The sequence below is a fragment of the Macaca thibetana genome, chromosome 2 (assembly GCF_024542745.1).
Source record: "Macaca thibetana thibetana isolate TM-01 chromosome 2, ASM2454274v1, whole genome shotgun sequence".
NCBI lineage: Eukaryota > Metazoa > Chordata > Mammalia > Primates > Cercopithecidae > Macaca > Macaca thibetana.
Genome location: NC_065579.1, coordinates 15,918,154 through 15,934,150, shown reverse-complemented (window position 1 = coordinate 15,934,150; position 15,997 = coordinate 15,918,154). Strand labels below are relative to the sequence as shown.

General features: G+C 47.3%; 1 protein-coding gene and 1 long non-coding RNA gene across 4 annotated transcripts in view; one reads left to right on the top strand and one right to left on the bottom strand.

Moving 5' to 3' along the window:
- Positions 1–11,530, bottom strand: part of LOC126948075 (uncharacterized) — a 70,409-nt gene extending 58,879 nt beyond the window's left edge. For 2 of the 3 annotated variants that reach the window (XR_007723329.1, XR_007723331.1), the window contains exons 1-3: positions 10,785–11,530; positions 10,177–10,275; positions 5,616–5,841 (exon numbers count right to left, since the gene is read on the bottom strand). This is a non-coding gene — a long non-coding RNA (uncharacterized LOC126948075). The remainder of the gene's footprint in view (positions 1–5,615; positions 5,842–10,176; positions 10,276–10,784) is intronic. The other variant, XR_007723330.1, reaches the window with a different exon arrangement.
- Positions 11,531–11,575: 45 nt separating this feature from the next.
- Positions 11,576–15,997, top strand: part of CMTM8 (CKLF like MARVEL transmembrane domain containing 8) — a 130,394-nt gene continuing 125,972 nt past the window's right edge. Inside the window, exon 1 of the mRNA XM_050779415.1 lies at positions 11,576–12,015. Within this exon, the coding sequence (XP_050635372.1) occupies positions 11,869–12,015 (147 nt within the window). The 5' untranslated portion in view covers positions 11,576–11,868. The remainder of the gene's footprint in view (positions 12,016–15,997) is intronic.

Sequence of the window (15,997 nt, the reverse complement as noted above, 5' to 3'; positions counted from 1 at the left end):
ATGGACACTAGCAAACAACCAGAGTTTCTGCCATATCTGGGTAGTTAAAACAAGTGAAAAGACTACAGAAGGGACATGATTGTAATCTCTAATTTGGGTCTTAAAAAGCCTACATAGGCTAGGCGTGGTGGCTCACGCCTGTTATCCCAGCACTTTGGGAGGCCGAGGCGGGTGGATCACCTGAGGTCAGGAGTTCGAGACCAGCCTGGCCAACACGGTGAAACCCCATCTCTACTAAAAATACAAAAAATTAGCCGGGCATGGTGGCGGGTGCCTGTAATCCCAGCTACTCGGAAGGCTGAGGCATAAGAATTGCTTGAACCTGGGAGGCGGAAGTTGCAGTGAGCCGAGCTTGCACTATGGCACTCCGGCCTGGATGACAAGAGCAAAACTCCGTCTCAAAACAAACAAAACAAAAGCCTACATAAGGCCAGCCACGGTGGCTCATGCTAGTAATCCCAGTGCTTTGGGAGGCTGAGGCAGGAGGATCACTTGAGGCCAGTAATTTGAGACCAGCCTGGGTGACATAGTAAGACCCTATCTCTACAAAAAACAAAGAAACAAAAATTTTAGTTAGCTGGGCATGGTGGTGCATGCCTGTAGTCCTAGCTGCTTGGCAGGCTGATGTGGAAGGATTGCTTAAGGCCAGTAGGTCGAGGCTACAGTGAATTATGATTGCACCACTGCACTCTAGCCCGAGCAACAAAGTGAAACTCTTGTCTCAAACAAAAACAAAACACAGCCAGGCGTGGTGGCTCACACCTGTAATCCCAGCACTTTGGGAGGCTGAGGAGGGTGGATCACCTGAGGTCAGGAGTTTGAAAGCAGCCTGACCAATGTGGTGAAACCCTGTCTCCACTAAAAATACAAAAATTAGCCAGGCTTGGTGGCGCATGCCTGTAATCTCAGCTACTTGGGAGGCTGAGGCAGGAGAATCACTTGAACCTGGGAAGCAGAGGTTGCAGTGAGCTGAGATCCTGCCATTGCCCTCCAGCCTGGGCAACAAGAGTGAAACTCCGTCTCAAAAAAACCCAAAACAAACAAAAAACCCTACATAAAACTCCTCCTTGTGTGATAAAGCGAATGTGCACCATTCCTAGAGATGGAGAGAAGAAAAATAATACCAATATGTGAGGCTCAGCGCCCAGCTGGATCTTACCTGTCCACAATGCCATGTTTGGAGGCCTCATAATATTCTGACTTTATGAAAAGTACCGTGTTTTTTAACCCCATTCTCTCTCCAGATCTTGTTGAATGCTTACCATCTGCCAGCTGCCAGGCACTAGGCTGGGTGTCCATGGTGAATTCTCTTCACTCTGGCAGTGCCATCACGCTCTGAAGTTTGTGAAGGCCCTCACAGGCACGGCATCAGGACTCCCCACTGTGAAAGCACGGCTCCCATGAAGGCATCCCCTGCTCCTTCCCCACCAGCCCCCACCCTCCCAATGTGTCAGGAGATCTAACTGGCTTTTCTGGTTACAGATTCACTAGGTCAAGGGAGGGGAGGAACAGTTTGTCATGCAGTCATACACCTAATGCTAACATTACTTGAGCTTGTGCAATGGGAGGCCTAGAAACACGGGCCCAAAGCCTCTCCCCCAACTCCCAAGGCAGGTACAGGCTGGGCCCAAAGGACCAGTTACTTACCTTCCAGCAAAGTGGATTTGAACATGGAAATTAAAAAACAAAGGAGTGATTCTTCACATTATAAAAGATAGGCAATAGAATTTCCAGAAAAACCCTGTAATACATTTTACCTTTTATTTGCTAGTAACTCTTCAAGAATGCACACTTAAAATATATCTTTTGTACAAAGTTGATATTTTACTGATGTTTCTTGGTGGTAACTCTTTGAAGACCCTAGCCACCTTTAAATTTCTCAGCTCCATCATGCCTCCTCAAATAGTTTATTGTTCATAAACAATCACTTAAATGTTTGTTGGCTCCTTTGGCTCAGAAGAGCCTTCCAATTAATTCTTTCTAAAGCCAAATAACCTGGTAAGCAAATAACCACTCTGTAAACTGCTTGCCTAATGTGTTCCTTTCAGAGTCTTCTGGTGAGGAATGTTATGGGTGTAATTACTCTTTTTTTTTTTTTTTGAAACAGGGTCTCCCTCTGTCACCAGGGAGTGCAGTGGCGAAATGGTGGCTCACAGCAGCCTCAACCTCCCAGACTTAAGCGATTCTCCTGCCTCAGCCTCCTGAGTAGCTGGAACTACAGGTATGTGCTACCATGTCCAGCTAATTCTGGGAAGGGTTTGTTTTGTTTTGTTTGTTTTTGTAGAGATTGAGGTTTCACCATGTTGCCTGAGCTGGTCTCAAACTCCTGAGCTCAAGTGATCAGCTCGCCTCAGCCTCCCAAAGTGCTGGGAGTATAGGCATGAGCTGCCATGCCTGGCCTGCTGTCCAGTTTTTTGATGTGCTTCTGATTTCATTTTGCAACCATCATGGCACTTCTTTAGGGGTTGTTAGCTTTGGATGGACAGGCTCCTGCTCCTCCTTGGGCAGAGAAAGGCGTTGGCATTAGGACCTTCATATTCACCTTTTCCAAGACCTTATAAGGGGGCCTAGAATTTTTGTCAGTAAAATACAAATAAAGCCTACAGGTTTTGGCCCATGTACTTTTAACAAGGTGCTAGTAGGCCGGGCGTGGTGGCTCAAGCCTGTAATCCCAGCACTTTGGGAGGCCGAGACGGGCGGATCACAAGGTCAGGAGATCGAGACCATCCTGGCTAACATGGTGAAACCCCGTCTCTACTAAAAATACAAAAAACTAGCCGGGCGAGGTGGCGGGCGCCTGTAGTCCCAGCTACTCGGGAGGCTGAGGCAGGAGAATGGCGTAAACCCAGGAGGCGGAGCTTGCAGTGAGCTGAGATCCGGCCACTGCACTCCAGCCTGGGCGACAGAGCGAGACTCCGTCTCAAAAAAAAAAAAAAAAAAAACAAGGTGCTAGTAACATGCACAAGGTATTTTTAGCAGCCACTGCCTTGTGATTTCCCATGATTCCACGGAACTCCTAGAGCAGGTCCTCCAAACTCAGCTATCTTTTCTCTAAAACCAACGTCCATCTCACTTGGGCTTCATCCACAGTCATTCATGGGTTTCCATCTGCTTGTCATTAATGCTGTTTCCTTCTTCGAACTGGGCCCCTTCAAGACATGTTTCAGGTAAACCTGCCCTTTCTTCAACAAACCTCAGTTACTTTCTGCTCTGCAACCTGATCTGGGGTTAACTAAGCCACCCTGCAGAGGACAAAGTGAACTGTGTGTATCCACCCACCCCCACCCCATCCTCCAGTCCTCTTACTGATTTTTGTGGGAAAATGTATGTGTGTATACATTTAAGTATATGTAGAAATTTAAATTTTCTACTGATTTGTCAAAGTAATTGCTAAAAAAAGTTAAAAGTCTGAAGACCAGGAAAAGACTCAAGGATTTCACCTTTCTAAGATTATACACACACCCACACCCTGTGCCCTTTCACTATCTGGAACAGGATGTGAGTATGGTTTGACCGCAAGCTTCATAAATGCTCATTGATGGAATTTCTCCACATCTGCCCCTTTGCCAAGCACAATTTAGTGAACGTTTATTGAAGGAATGCAGAGGGAGCAGGGATGGCCCATTGTCTCCTATGCTGCGGGCGCAGAGGGTTGAAACTCCCTGTAGCTGCATTTCTCAGCAAACACACTGGTCATAATGCATCTTGTTGGGACAGGTTGTGTCCTTCCTTCTAGAATTTCCTCCTCTGTCCTCTTGTTCTTTCCTTAGCTAACTTTGAATGGCCCTTGAAAACAGTTTAAATGGCTGCTCCTTGAGGAAACTGCCTGAGCCCCAGGCTGACCTCACCATCCTCCCCTTACATGGGGGTGGCCCTGGGCCCACCTGTGGCCTGGCAGGGGTCCCACCCATCACTGATGTACGGTCTCTCTCACTCTCTTGATGACCTATTCATTAAGGGAAGGGATAGTGTCTTATTGAGTTGTGTATTTTAATAGTGAGTGGCATATTAGATAAATAAATGTTGAGCCAATGGATGCAGCTAAGAACTTTGAGAAATCCATCTTTCTCATTAAGGTCAAGACTCCTAAGAATTTTGTTTTAAAAGAGACAGGGTATTTCTCTGTTTCCCAGGCTGGAGTGCAATGCCACAATCATGGTTCATTGCAGCCTCAACCTCCTGGGCTCAAGCGATCCTCCCACCTCAGCCTCCCAAGTGAGTAGCTGGGACTACAGGTATGCGCCACCATATCCAGCTAATTTTTGTATTTTCTGTAGAGACAGGGTTTCACCATGTTGCCTAGGCTGGTCTTGAACTCCTGGGTTCAAGCAATCCGCCCACCTCGGCTTCCCAAAGTGCTGGCATTACAGGCATGAGCCACTGCCCCCACACAGAAAATTTTTTTATAATCAGTGACCTAATATAGTGCTTGGCACAAAATAGGCCAACAATAAATTAGTTATTATTACATCTTCTAAGAATGCCTACTTCTAAATAAGTTAATTCTTAACATCCCTCCATAGTCTCCCAATCTGAAACTTCCCTGGCTCAGAAAGCCCTCTTCTGCCGTTAGCAGCATCCCATTTGTTTCACGTTTTATTCACCACTCTTTTAAATATTTCCTCCAGCTACTCTGCTCTTAGAGTCACCCTCTTGACCCAAATTTTGTGTCCTCTGAGGCCTCCGGAGGGCCTTGCAGGGAGGTGAGGGTCCGAGGCAGCTGGAGAGAGAAGAGAAAGTCTCCTTGCTTTGTCTGAATCCGAAGGCATCAAATGATGGTTCTCAGATATGTTTGTTTGGCCCACAAAGGCGACACACTGCGTTTTGAAATAAAGGATACTAGCTGCCAATATTTATTCATAAAAATTGGGATTTCTGTCAACACGAGGCCAAAATTCTTCTTTTTTTTTTGAGATGGAGTCTCGCTCTGTCACCCAGGCTGGAGTGCAGTGGTGCAATCTCGGCTCACTGCAAGCTCCACCTCCCGGGTTCCCACTATTCTCCTGCCTCAGCCTCCTGAGTAGCTGGGACCACAGGTGCCCGCCACCACGCCCAGCTAATTTTCTGTATTTTTAGTAGAGATGGGGTTTCACCGTGTTAGCCAGGATGGTCTCGATCTCCTGACCTCGTGATCCGCCCGCCGCAGCCTACCAAAGTGCTGGGATTACAGGCGTGAGCCACCGCGCCGGGCCACTAGGCCCAAATTCTTTCAAGGCAATAATCAGGTGGGGCAGAGACTGAGATGGCCCCTTTAGAGCACTCGTGCTCCTGTTCACCACAGACCCCCTGCCCCGCCCCAACTCCCTATTCTGCCCCAACGGAGTTCAAATGCTGGGGCTGATTTCACGACACTCGCAGTTTCTCCCAGTGTTATTTTCCTCATAGGAAGAGGAAAGGGAAGTATTTCTTGTCCCCGTGTCTCAAACTAAAGAGAAAAATGAGAGTGAGACCCAGGAGGTCATATGTTTTGAGAAAAATACAGTGAAGGTACTCTTTGTGTAAGTAAAGAATTTGATACAAAGTTAACATATAAGCCCAAATATGTCTGGTTCAGAAGAATACAATTCAAGAGGCCATTCTGAAAACAATCTGGCTCAATTCACTTATTTTCTTACCTTATATGCTTCACCGTGTTGTCATTTGGGCTGAAAACCTCTGGTCAAATTGACAGAGCCTCCTGGAACTCAAATCCACCCGAGATCCAAAAGTTCATTAGTGAATGGATTTAGGTTCCATCTCTTCCTATTTTCAAACTGAAGATGGACTAGGCTGACTGGTGGCTTTGGGGACTGGAGTGGGAAGAACACTCTTACTTCTCAGCCAAGCTCCTGATTTCTTTCCCTACAAGACAAGTATTAATAGCAAGATGAAGGGAGGCAGGAAGTTCTAAGATGGATAAACCACAGAATCCAGTGTGCCTGGAGAGTGTGAACTACTGTTTGGATTAGAGAGCTCTATTTTTAATCAACCATAAGTAATTATTTTTATTTTCTTAACTTTTCTTTTTGAAACAATTTCAGTCCTTAAAAAGTTGCAAAAATAGGCTGGGCGTGGTGGCTCAGGCCTGTAATCCTAGCACTTTGGGAGACCGAGGCGGGCAGATTGCCTGAGCTCAGGAGTTCAAGACCAGCCTGGGGAACACGGTGAAACCCCGTCTCTACTAAAAATACAAAAAATTAGCTGGGCGTGGTGGCGGGCGCCTGTAGTCCCGGCTACTCGGAAGGCTGAGGCAGGAGAGTCACTTGAACCCGGGAGGTGGAGGTTACAGCCTGGGCGACAGAGTGAGATTCCATCTCAAAAAAAAAAAAAAAAAAAAAAAAAGGTTGCAAAAATAGTAAAAAGATTTCATATAAACTTTTACCCAGATACTCAAAATGTTAATACTTGAATATAAGAATTACAATCGCCAGACGCAGTGGCTCACGCCTGTAATCTCAGCACTTTGGGAGGCCGAGGCAGGTGGATCACAAGGTCAGGAGATTGAGACCATCCTAGCCAATATGGTGAAACTCTGTCTCTACTAAAAATACAAAAATCAGCCGGGCGTGGTGGTGCGTGCCTGTAATCCCAGCTACTCAGGAGGCTGAGGTAGGAGAATCGCTTGAACCAGGGAGTTGGAGGTTGCAGTGAGCCGAGATTGCGCCACTACACTCCAGCCTGGTGACAGAGTGAGAATCCATCTCAAAAAAAAAAAAAAAAGGAATCAAAATCATGAAATTAACACTAACACAATATTATCATTGTATCTATGTAACACTGACACAATGTTTATCTGATCTACACAATTTATTCTGATTTCACCAATTGTCCCACTATTGTTCTTTTTCCAGCCCAGGCTCTAATCCAGGATTTCACATTGCATTTCACTGTCAGGTCTCCTTAGTCTGTTTTAGTATGGAACAGTTCCTCAGTGTTTGTCTTTCATGAACTTGACACTTAATAAACCATCTCTCAATTTCAGTCTGTCTGCTCCCTCCTCAGGATTAAATTCAGGTTATGCATTTGGTAAGAATATCACAGAAGTGATGTTGTATCCTTCTCACTATATCACATTAGGAGACACATAATGTCTGGTGATATCCCAAAGGTTTCTCCACTGTACAGTTATGAATTTCAAAGGGAGAATAGTATCTTCTGAAGACTTTGAAATATCTTTTTGTTATTTTCTTTGTTACTTCTATTTTTTAAGAGATGATGTAAATATCCTTTCTCTCATCACACTTTCAACCAACATCCATTGATGATTCTTGCATAAAACTACCATAATTTTTTTTTTTTTGAAACGGAGTCTTGCTCTGTTGCCCAGGCTGGAGTGCAGTGGCACTATCTCAGTAAGCTCCACCTCCCAGGTTCACACCATTCTCCTGCCTCAGCCTCCCGAGCAGCTGGGACTACAGGCGCCCGCCACCACACCTGGCTGATTTTTTGTATTTTTAGTAGAGATGGGGTTTCACCGTGTAAGTCAGGATGGTCTCCATCTCCTGACCTCGTGATCCACCCGCCTCAGCCTTCCAAAGTGCTGGGATTACAGGTGTGAACCACCACGCCTGGCCTAAACTATCAGAATTTAAAACTAGAATAACAGTGAGGAGAAACATAAACCTATGAAAATTACCTAAAAAACGGGAATGTCCCTGGTCCTCTCTTTCTCAGAGAGCAGGTGGAAGTTATAAGCTGTCCATTTTTTTCTTTCAATTACTAATGAGTCCTGGGCCTCCACTGAATGGCCTTGACCCTACAGACCTTTGAGAATGCTGTGTCTCATACCTTTGGCTCATTGGGTAATATGGCCTTGTGGCATCCATATTTTAGACTCTTCATAAACCCTACACTCCACGCTAACAGATCTTAGATTTTTCTGTATCTATTTGCACAGGACCTGCTCATCCTGGCACATGTGGTGTCACTTGGGCTGTACCTGTTTCCATTTTCTTCACCATTTTTACAAATCAAATACTTCCCAGAAGTCTCGGCTTGAAGCTTTCTTCTGCATTAAGGCATTATGGGGGTACAGGGCTTAGCTTTTCTTTTGACATTTTTCTGTACTTAAGAATGAAGCTTGGAGCCAGCATGGTGGCTCACACCTGTAATCCCAGCACTTTGGGAGGCTAAGGTGGGAAGATCACTTGAGTTTAGGAATTTGAGACCAGCCTGGGCAACAAAGTGAGACCTTATCTCTACAAAAAAATAAAAAACGAATTAGCTGGATGTAGTTGTGCCCGCCTGTAGTCCCAGCTACTCAGGTGGCTGAGTGGGGAGGATTGCTTAAACCTAGGAGGCCAAGGCTGCAGTGAGCTGTGATTATGCCACTGTACTCCAGTCTGGGTGACAGAACAAGACCCTGTCTAAAAAAAAAAAAAAAAAGTTTGGGCCTCAGCATTCGTTCAATACCTCCTATAGCAGGGGGCAGACAAGGAAGGGTAATTCATATCTCTTGAGAAGTAGTAAAAAGAAGTGCATAAAATCAATGAATTGTAAAACAAAGAAAAGAACAAAGCTCATGGAAATCCAAAGAAATCACAGAAAAGGTGGCATTTAAAATGGGCCATGAAGACTGCAGATTCTGAGCTCTGTGTGAAGGTAGGAAGCTTTTAAGCAAAGAGGAAAGCTGGCTATGGGCATAAAGTGATCACACTTACAGAGATATAAGCAAAGTGTATCTGGGGCTGAAACAGTATGCATTCTAGAGTGGTTGAGAAAAGGGATCATAAGAGATAGGCTGAACTATCTTATATAGGCCCTTATGCTGTGCAGAGTGGTACCTTAGCCTGGGGTTTCAGGACAATAATTCTTGCAGGAAGATGGAAGGTGGACTGGATAAGGGTGTTATTGGAAGAATGGGCACCAATCAGTAGAGTTTCAGGTGTAAGACAATCACCCAAATGTAGGCAGCAGTTAGAAAGGGGCAGCTGGTTTTCAAGCAACCAGTGTATATTTTTTTCTCTGCAATTCTGAAATCTCAAAAGCTGAAAACAAAAAATTTTTTCCTGAGCTTGCATAAAACATATTTGGTAGAAAAACGTAACCTAAACTGATGCAAAGCTATTTATTATCTTTGTCTTTATTTCACCTAGATTAAAAGACAGCCATAATTCTTTACTGCTCCTCCCATCCACAGGTGGTGTCTGTTTCCCCTCTGCATGAATCTAGCTGGCCTTGTCATTCATTGGCTTAGACCAATAGAATGTGGTGGAAATGAGTCTATGTAGCCTTCAGGGCTGGGCCTTAAGAGATCTGCTTCTGCATTTGCCCATCTTAGAAAGTCTCTTCCAGCAGCCAGCTGCCAGGTAGAAGCCCAGCCACCATGAGCTTATCCATACTGTTAGAAAGCCCAAAGTTGCACGGAGAGGCAAGTTGAAAGAGCACTGAAATGCTCAAATGGGAATGAAGACTTTTTGGATTTTCTAGCCCTGCCACGTCACCAACTGAAAGCAGCTGAGTAAATGACTCCAATCACACCATGCAAAGCAGAAGAACCTGCCAGCCAAACCCTTCCCAAATTCCTGACACAACAGATTTCTGAGCAAATAAAATGGTGATTTTAAGCCACTAATGTTTTGTGAACATTTGTTACATTGCAATAGATAATCCAAGCATATACTTATGTAATTCATGATTTTCCTTGCAGAAAATTAGTAGAGTGTCACCCCAGACCTTACCGAAGGTATTATGTAATATATGATACATGCACATTTTACCTTTCTAAATTGAAAAACAAAATCTGAATTTAGAAATTCATCTGACCCCAAGAATTTTAAGAGAGGATTGTCCTTTGTACTATGGAAATAGAGTTGTCTAGACTCCCTGTCTTTTGCGTTCACTAAATGTCATGCATGATGGTTGAGTCTCCTCCAGTCATTTCATGTATGTATCTCTTATTTCCCCAAACTCAATAACAGTTTCTCTAAACCAGCAGCTAACTTCAGCATGCATCAGTGTCTTTTGGAAGGCTTGTTCAAACACAGCTTCCTGGCTCCACCCTCAGAGTTCCTGGCTCCACCCTCAGAGTTTCTGATTCAGTGGGTCTGGGGGTGGGGCTTGAGAACTTGCATTTTTGATAAGTTCCCAGGGAACTTACCTGCTGTTGGTCCAAGGACCACTTTGAGAACTACTGCTCCAGGGAAAAGTGCTATATTTTAAATTTTAATTATTTACCCACCAGCCCAAGGTGCTTACCAAATACACATGGATGGAATTTCTCCGAATCTTCCATCTTTGCCATGCTTTTAAAGCCTCAACTTTTACTCCCGGAGGTCTTCCTGGCTAGGTCCTAGACTTAAAAGACATTAATTCCTTGTTTTATTAGATTGTCGTTTTTGCTTTCTTCTCAGCACATTCGATAAGACACTGTGAAGAAAATGTCCCTTGTGATCTCTTTTTTAACCTGTCTTGGAACAAATCAGCAGAAATGCCTTCACTGTGAATCAAAGTTACCCTCGATTTATATAGCCTTTTCCTCCTTTCCTTATTTCCTTTTCTTTTGGTGGCTTCCAGATAAAATGTTTCTTGCTACCGTTTCACAAAATAGAAGGAGGGACCAACAGGAAGATAATGTTTTTGTTCAGAGGCCCATCTGTCAAAGCCTGCATTTTAGAGACTGCATTACTGAGGCCCGAAAAGTATAGCCACTCGCTCTGGGTCATACAGCGGATAAACGCAAGCACCCGAGCTCAGTTCTTCCTGACCTGTTACAAACGGCCTCAGTAAATGAGGACCCCCATCCCCTTCCCATGCCAGGAAAGCACCGCTCATTTGTCCTAAAGTTAACTTTACACAAATCACACCTTTCAAGCCTTCTTGAAACTTTTTTTTTTTTCCCTCAAGGGTGACGGGACGGTCACGCTGATTCATCTTAGCCAGGGACCGCAAACATCTCCCCTCCTCCGGCCCAGGCGCCGTCACCCAGGCTCCACGGGTCCGCGGGACACAGCCGAGGAGAGCGCCTGGAAGCGTCGCGCCCTCAAAGCCAAGCGATTAAGTTGGTTCCTCAAATTGTTCCCGACAGGAGGGGCAGGAAATAACACCGGGTTCTGGCGGAGGCCGCAGCAGGAGGGGCAGAAGCGCGGGCCGTCTCCCGGGCCGTGCTGGCGGCCTCTCATCGATCTCGGGTCTAAGGTCCGGCCGGGTCATCATTCCTGCCGTTTCCCCAGCATTCGCGGTACCACATCACCCCTGCCTCGGTCGTCGCTCAATCACTCCCTCCGCGCCGTGTCCTGGAGCGGCGGGGTTCCTGGAGGCCTGGGTTTCCTTAAGGGGCCCCAATGCCCGCAGCCCCCGACCCGCCCAGGTGGAAGGAAACAGGTCACTGGCGGCCGCAGGCCCGGGCCAGGCGGGGCCTGACAGAGGCAAAAGCCGGGAGGGGAGCGGAAGACGGCCAGGAGGACCCCTGCGCCCTCTCCTCCGCGCCGCCGGCCGGGCTGCCAACCCAGCCACCCGGGTGCGACGCGGCGCCTTCTCGGCCGCTGGGAGTCGGGCAACAGGTGAAGAGGCCGGGCGTCCGCTGCGCCTCCGCGGGGCGGTCCCTCTCCTGCCCGCCTCCCGCCCGCCCCTCTCCACGCCCCCTCCCCTCCTCCGGGCCTCCACCGCCTTCCCCGGCTGCCCGGCAGCCTCCCCTCGCTCGCTCTCCTCTTCCTCTAGGGCCCCTGCGCAGCTCGGGAGCCCGCGCACCGAGGCGCTAGGGGCGCCGCGCACTCGAGGGACACGCGCCGCGCCTGGACAGCCCCCGGCGGGCGCCCCCTCGCACCCTCTGCCCCGCGCCGGCCGCGCTCCCCTCCCCCGCGCCTGTGTCCCAGGGGCGCAGGGCCGCGCGTCCAGCCGCAGACCCGCCGGGGGTCCCCGGGGACGCGCCAGCCCGGCAGTGGCTCGACGATGGAGGATCCGCAGCGCGCCCGCTCGCACACGGTCACCACCACCGCCAGCTCCTTCGCAGAGAACTTCTCCACCAGCAGCAGCAGCTTCGCCTACGACCGGGAGTTCCTCCGCACCCTGCCCGGCCTCCTCATCGTGGCCGAGATCGTGAGTGCGAACGGGCCGGGGGTGGCGGGGGGCTCAGCTGGACCCCGGCGCGTGCTTCCGCCGTGCTTCTCGGGATGGAGCCTGCTCAGATCTTCCCGCGGGCTTTAGGGAACGGTTTTGCTCAGCCTCGCCTTCTTCCCAAAGTGCAAGACTCTCTAAACAAGGTCCAACAAACTCTGGCTCTCCTGGGAAGAAAGGGTTGTGATCCTCAGGATGTCTTGCTGTGGGAGAAATGCAGCTTGGTGGGCCCTCTCGGTGCGGCAGCAGATCCTGGGAGCAGGATACTTGGGTTAGTGGCTATTGAGTTTGTGTTGAGTGTCAGAGACACCTGGTGCCTTTCTCACCTGATCTCCACGTGGATGGCTTCCTCCCTGAAAATAAAGCTTTCCTAAGATCAGGGGAAGAGGAAAGGGCTTCTTTCTTTTCCTAATTTATCTCCCCGGTAGTAACATTGAGGTGAGTCAGGAAAATTTTCCTGAATAAAATCCGAGTGCCGCAACCTATTTTAGGACCAAAGAGGTCTTTTGCAAGGTGCTGTGCACATCCTGGTGTAGGCTCAGAACATTCCTGGGAAGGAGGCAGGGCATGGGCGTTCTTCTCTCCATTGGAGGGCATAGAGGCTGGAAACTCACGTGATCTCCCCAGAAGTCCCAGCCAGTCCTTCATGGCTGAGGACTGGAGCCCTGTCAGCAGCTAGAGGTGGTCACTGTTTGAGTCTTCTTCGTGTACCAGAGTCTTGTCAAGCCCTTCAGATGTCCTCATACCCTCGTGTCATCCACACGACCACCCTCCCCTGTGAAGGCCTAGAGAGGGGACGTAAATCACACCAGTGGATGGTGAAGCATGGATTCAAACCCAGGCCTGCCTTTCTGCAGGGCCCCGCTAATAACTGCGAACAGTTGAGACAGCTTCCAGCTGCCTCAGCAGTGCCCTTCTGCCATCTCTCATAGACTTTTGTTAAATATTTGGGAATTCAAATCGAGCTTATGTAGGAGTTAGAGAATGGGCACGCCATCACGGTGCAGAAGTGACTGAAGACCTGGCCAGTTCCTTTGAGAAACCTGAAGTAAATCCTGTGTACCTCAAGTAGCTTGCTTGCTCCCCCAGTCTCAGATCCCACCTGGACCTGCTCTGTGAAGCTCCTAGTGGTCATAGTGCACGTAAGGTATGAGAAGTGTTGGCTTAGCTCCTCTCCCAGCTGGTTGCCTCCGCGGGTATTGAGGACTTCAGGAGACTCAAAAGCTGAAGGTATTAGAATAGCCTCGCAGGGCCTGGCTTTTAGGAGTTCAACAAATATTTGCTGTGCAAATGGAGGAGTTGGCAGGCTCCTGTGCTTCAGCAGCACAAACAAAAGCTCAAATGAGGGAGATGGGCCTTCTACCTTGGGGTGGATTTGGGCCAGGCATGAAGCATAACGCCTTTTTTTTTTTTCTGATTTATGATCAATATGCTCTGTGTACTGCACTTTTCAGGAAATACAAAAGTGAAAGAAATGTAAATGGCCCACAATCCCATTACTAGAAATAGTCACTGTTAACATGTTAGCATGTATCCTTTTAGATTTCATTTAAGTTGTTTGAAAAAGATGGGAAAACATGTAAGCAAAATCACCCTTATTACTACTATAGTTTTTATTTTTGACAGAGATAATTATGCACCTTTTTTGTTTGTTTGTTTGTTTGCTTTGTTTTGAGACAAGGTTTTGCTCTCTCAGCCTGGGGTGCAGTTGGCACCGTCATGCCACCTTGACCTCTCCGGCTCAAGCGATCTTCCCATCTTAGCCTCCTGAGTAGCTGAAACCACAGGCATGCACCACCACAGTTGGATAATTTTTATTTTTTTTTCTAAGGACAGGGTCTCTCTGTGTTGCCCAGGCTGGTCTGAAATTCCTAGGCTCAAGCAATCCTCCCACCTTGGCCTCCTAAGGTGCTGGGATTATAGGCATGAACCACTGTGCTCCACATTATGCCCATATTTTAAAGATTCGGTCCTACAGGCAGAAATGTATGTTTCTCTGACTATCTTCATCTCTTAGAGCTCTAAACAACATGTTTATCATGCTGTTTTTTGGTGTTCCCTCACCCACCCAGTGGTAGACATTATCTGTTGCCTTTCTACTCTGAAAGGTGAGGCTTTAGCTGGGATGCCCTCTTCCCCGCCTCCAATTATACATACTCTCTTCCTGTCTCCCAGTATAGGAGACATCCCCACTTATGATGGTTCAACTTAGGATGTTTCAGCTTTACAGATGTTGTAAAAGCAGTATGCATTCAGTAGATATCATACTTTGAATTTTGAATTTTGTTCTTTTCCCGTGCTAGTGATACGCGGTAGATATTTTTTCATGATGCTGGTCAGCTCTCAGTCACCCACGCCATCACCAGTGCAAACCACCCATCCTCTCCAGCGTGCTGTGCTGCCGGGTGATTCTGCCAGCTGTAAGCTAACCTAAGTGTTCTGAGCACATTTAAGGTAGGCTAGGCTCAGCTATGATGTTTGGTAGGCTGGGGTATTAAATGGATTTTTGACTTTGGATACTTTCCACTAGGGTGGGTTTATCAGGACGTAACCTCATTGTAAAGTCAGGGGGCAGCTGTGTAGTCTTCAGGTGATTTGGGTTAGATCAGCAGCCAGTGTTGACCTATGACACTGTACATGCCACTTACAACTGACCCACTGAGTAGACTATGAATGCTTTTCCTTTCCTGCCCAATTTCTTTTTTGCCCTAGTGTTAGTAATTCTCTTTTTTCGTTTCATATTTCTCCAGCTATTCAGTCACTAATTTAACCTTAGTTATTTAAGTCTCCTGTCAAGAAGCTGAAAGACTTCGGGTATTCTGTCAGAATCACCCTCATGACCGGCCTCTCTGGGAGCCTCTGGCCTGGTGGCCTGCGCACAGCTGGCCGAGTGGGCTCTCCTGCACCATCACCCTGGAGATTCTCTTCCTTTCTTTCCTGGGTTGGATCCTCTGCTTCCCATGTCTAGTGTCCTCTGTCTTGCCTTGCTTCCACTGGGGGCACACAAAGCCTCTTGTGGTTTTCTAAGAAAGCATGCATGTGGAAATGGAAATTTGCACCTTTCAGAATATCTTGATTCTATACACAATTCTTAGTTCAACTAGGTAAAGAGTGTTAGATTGAAAATGTTTTTTTTCAGGATTTAAAATGTATTCTTTTATTGTCCTTTAGCTATTCTGATCTAGTTTTGCTTTGTTTTGTTTTGTTTGAGATGGTGTCTTACTTTGTCACCAGGCTAGAGTGCAGTGGTGTGATCACAGTTTACTGCAACCTACCCCTCCTGGGCTCAAGTGATCCTCCCACCTCGGCCTCCCAAGTAGCTGTGACCACGGGCATGGGCCACCATGTCCGGCTGATTTTTTGTGTATTTTTGGTGGAGACAGAGTTTCGCCATATTGCCCAGGCTGGTCTCGAACTCCTGAACTCAAGTGATCTGCCTGCCTCGGCCTCCCAAAGTGCTGGGATTGTAGGCATGGGCCACTGCACCTGGCTGTAAAAATTTTTACTTCAATTATTTATCTCCCTCTACCCCCTGACTTCTGGAAATGTGTTGAACCTTCTTTTTCCCAGAGATCTAAAATATCACAATGATGTGCCTTCATTTGAGTGTGTTTTCTCCCAGTGTACTGGGCACCTGGTGTGTTCTCTCAAGTAAGGGAAATTTACGTAAGCTTTAGGAGACTCCTCCCCCGTTTTACAAAGCTATTTTTAGTAAACAAAATACAATTTTTTTTTTTTTTTTTGGAGACAGAGTCTGGTTCAGTTGCCAGGCTGGAGTGCAGTGGGTCTCATAATGTCACTCAGGCTGAAATTGCAGTGGCGCAATCCCAGCTCACTGCAACCTCTGCCCCCTGGGTTCAAGCAATTCTGGTGCCTCAGCCTCCCAAGTAGCTGGGATTATAGGCGTGCACCACCATGCCTGCCTCATTTTTGTATTTTCCATAGAGACAGGGTTTCACCATGT